This window comes from Calidris pugnax, unplaced genomic scaffold (assembly GCF_001431845.1).
Source record: "Calidris pugnax isolate Ruff unplaced genomic scaffold, ASM143184v1 scaffold206, whole genome shotgun sequence".
NCBI classification, from domain to species: Eukaryota; Metazoa; Chordata; class Aves; order Charadriiformes; family Scolopacidae; genus Calidris; species Calidris pugnax.
Window position 1 is genome coordinate 1,309,877 of NW_015090957.1, and position 3,501 is coordinate 1,313,377.

At 50.7% G+C, this 3,501-nt stretch overlaps 1 protein-coding gene across 1 annotated transcript in view; it reads left to right on the plus strand.

Annotated features, from left to right (window-relative positions):
* The first annotated feature begins 862 nt into the window (after positions 1-862).
* The window catches only part of ABCA5 (ATP binding cassette subfamily A member 5), a 32,262-nt gene continuing 29,623 nt past the window's right edge, over positions 863-3,501 (plus strand). The window contains exons 1-3 of the mRNA XM_014952267.1: positions 863-1,213; positions 1,892-2,005; positions 2,731-2,935. Of these exons, the coding sequence (XP_014807753.1) occupies positions 1,901-2,005; positions 2,731-2,935 (310 nt within the window). The 5' untranslated portion in view covers positions 863-1,213; positions 1,892-1,900. The remainder of the gene's footprint in view (positions 1,214-1,891; positions 2,006-2,730; positions 2,936-3,501) is intronic.

The window sequence follows — 3,501 nt, forward strand, 5'->3', positions numbered from 1 at the left end:
TCTGATTAAATCAGCTCTGCCAGTTTCCTGGGGCTCTGTTGACTGGAGGGTTGGGAGGGAGGGAGGGCAGGGGCTGCTGCAGGGACACCTCGGTGGAGCATCTCCTCGTCCAAGTGCTCTTGAGACGTGCTCCTGGAAGCCAGGAGTCCAACAGTGGGGCCTGGGCAGCTCCCGGGGGGTGCTGTGAATTGGGGCGGTCCCCGCTGGCTCTTAGGACCTGGGAGCCGAAGCTGCTGCCCGCGGTGATTCCCAAAGGCTCCACTGTCCTTTGGAAGCAGTTCTTGCTGGGAGATATCCCCGGGGGTTGTCTGCGTTCTTCCCCCACAAGAATTAGTTATTAAGCATTTTGTGGTTTTGTTTTTGTTTTTCTAATCAAAGGAGCGGGGCGGGGGGAAATATTTTGGTTTATTTTTGGAGCAGCTTCAATGGGTTTTTAGGGGAAGCCCTCGGGGCTGGGGGTGGTGTCTCCTCCCAAGGCTTGGCCTGTGGTGATGTGTGGCCGTGTCCCCCCTGTGTCACCTGCACCCGGAGGGGGGTCTCTGCCCCGGGGGGACCCCGACGCCAGTGAAGGAGGGTGTGAGTGGTGGATCTGGCCGCTCACGGGTGCTTTTTCCCTCTTTTCCCTCTTTCCTTCCCTCCTGCCCCCCACGGAAGGTGGGTTCCCCGGGTGTTGGAAGCTCTCCCCGCTCAGCGCTGCTGACATCTGAGCAACCTCCTGGGTTCCTGTAGTTAAATGATGTCTGCGCTCCGAAAATAGCTTTCCATATGAGAATGCAGCTGGGGCAGGAAGCTGGCGCCACGTGCTGTCTGACAGATAACGCAGAAACCGGGCCCTGCCACGGAGCTGCTCCCGTGTGCGGCCCCAACGGCATCGCTCCCTTTGGGAACGGGGGTTGGGGGCTGTAAAACCCGGAATATGGATAAATTCTCCAAATCTGCCCTGTGTTTCGGCTGGAGTGTTGAGAAATGACTCTGCTGGTCGCCTGTGGGCATCACTGGAGGTGGCCGGAGCTGGAAGGGGTGGTGGCACGAAGACCAGCGGGGTTTGGTGCTGTCCCTGCTGAACAGCTCACGGTTCCGTTTGTCCTTCCCAGGTGAGGAACGGGAGAGGGATGGAGTCTGAGCTGTGACTGCACCTCGGGCAGCGAGGTGGTGGCAAAGCCGGGGATAAAAACCTGGTGGTCCCCCAACCTTCCACCCCTCAACTCACCAGGTACGTCCTGGGGGAATGGGCTGCTGCCTCCTGGAAGAGTTTTTTTTCCATTTATAATTTTATATGTTTTTTTTCCCAAGAAGCTTGTGTAAACACCACTGTGGTGAAAAGGTAAATTGGCTTGCGTAAACACCACTGTGGTGAAAAGGTAAATTGGGAAAATAAGTAGTATTGGGTCTGCTCCAGGGTGGAAAGGGGTTGCTCCGGGTGAATGGAACGGTTTCCCTGGGGTGAGATGGCTCTTGGTTTCGGGGCTCTGCCCGGGGCTCCCTGGTGGGATTCTGCTGGGAGATGGGTGCTTCGGGCTGGGATTTGTATTTCATTAATATGAGAATAAGCCCAGGGTAGCCCGAGTCTTGCGAGGTCCCATGGGGGTGACCCTGCCTTTGGTGAGGGTGGCTCGGGTGGCATCCCAGGGCATGGCCTGGCCACTGGCCCTTGGCAGTGAGGACTTCATGTCCCCTGGTGTGTGTGCTGGAGCTGTGTGTGTGTTTATGTATATACTGGGAGTAAAAATAGGCAAAACTGAGAATGAAAAATCTATATGAAAACACAGGGTACTGAATGTGTAACTGCCTGGCTTTTGCTTTTTAAATTATTCTGTCATTTCATATGGATTTGATTTGTTTGTTTTTTGTCGTCGTTGTTTGTTTGTTTTTTTTTCCTTAAACAAACTAGTCTTGAAAAATGGCCCCAGCAACTCCCAGAGAAGCCGGAGTGTGGAGACAAACCCGGGCTCTCTTGTTCAAGAACTGCCTCATTAAGTGCAGGACCAAAAAAAGCAGCGTTCAGGTGAGGGGAGCTCCTTTCCTGCTGCCTGGGGTCTCCCTCTGCGTCGGGGGGTCCTGAGTCGGGGACAACCCTCTGTTTTATTATAATAATTCTGAAGCTTTAAGGTCTGCTCTGAATTTGGGGTTGTAATAGGCTTTTCCAGAAGGTATTTTGTGATCCTTTGGTTGAAAATGTACCCCAATGTGTAAAGCTTTATCCAGAAAATACCCTTGAATGAATATTGCAATCTTAGTGCACTTTTAAAACTGTTTGCACCCAGAACCAAGTGAAAAAGCGGGATTAGACCTCTCCAAAAGGTTTTTCTCTTTTCTGACACATTAGCCCTGTGCACGGGCAATGTGTGTGATGGTTTAAGGTGAATTTTGAGGTGAAGACAAGGCAGTGCAGTGCTCGGCTGGACTTGTTTAATGGCTCATGGCTTGCTGCTTTCCAAACAGCCTGTTTGCTGATACTTAAAGCATATAGAGTTACCTCTTTGTACCTTAAAATGGCTTCTTCGGTTACCAGTGGGTGCCATTAAAATCCTGCTCTGGTGCCAGAGGAGGATTTGGCAATAAAATCACTGCTGCATTGAAAGCACTGAGAGAACTTTACAGTCGAGTAATGAAACTCATGGTTGCTCCTTTTAAGCTTTGTGTAACTAAGAGAAACTTTTGGAATTTTTTGTTACTAGGGCCGCTCTGTGAAGTTTTCATATTTATTTATTTATTAATTTCTCTGCACAGGAGGTCCTTTTCCCACTCTTTTTCTTGTTCTGGCTGATCCTGATGAGCATGATGCACCCGCACAGGAAATACGAGGCGGTGGCCAACACCAACCTGGGCAGCCTGGACACCTCGGTGCTGGTGAATTTTGTCATCGGGTACACACCACCGACCCCCCTGGCACGAGAGATCATGAGGAAAGTGGCTTTCGATAACTTCGAAGACGGTACCCAGAACCTGAGCGTTTTGTTTTTCTGTGCCTTGTGTTCGGAGGGGGAGCTTGTGCTGCTGCTGCTGACAACAGGGGAAAAAAAAAAGACAAAAAAAGCCATTTCTTTTCCATGGCAGAGAGAGAACGGACTGTGAAGGCGTTTTGTTTTTTTGGCTTGGTCAGCAAATGTTCTGGCAGTGCCATCTCGGGGCAGGTCCCCTGCTCCTGGTGCAGCCAACAGGGCTGTGTGGCTGCAGGAAGGTTTGGGGGGACCTAAATGCCGAGTACAAGAAGCCCTTGAAGAGCTCTGGGGCCGATCAGCACTCGTGCTGTGACACCCGGGGGCAGTTCGGGAGATGGTCTGTTCTGCAGATCCATGAGGTTGCATTTTCTATCCCGTTGTTATTAGCAAAACAACATTCTTTAATTTTTTTTTCTCTTTTTTTAATGCTAATTCCCATTAGCACTGTGTCCCCTCTGCTTTTGAAAGCATTTTATTTTTAATTTATTTTTTTTTTTTAAGTGCCTTCCCTGCCCAGCTAACATCTCTAGCGGGAACTTATCTCTCCAAAACCACTCTT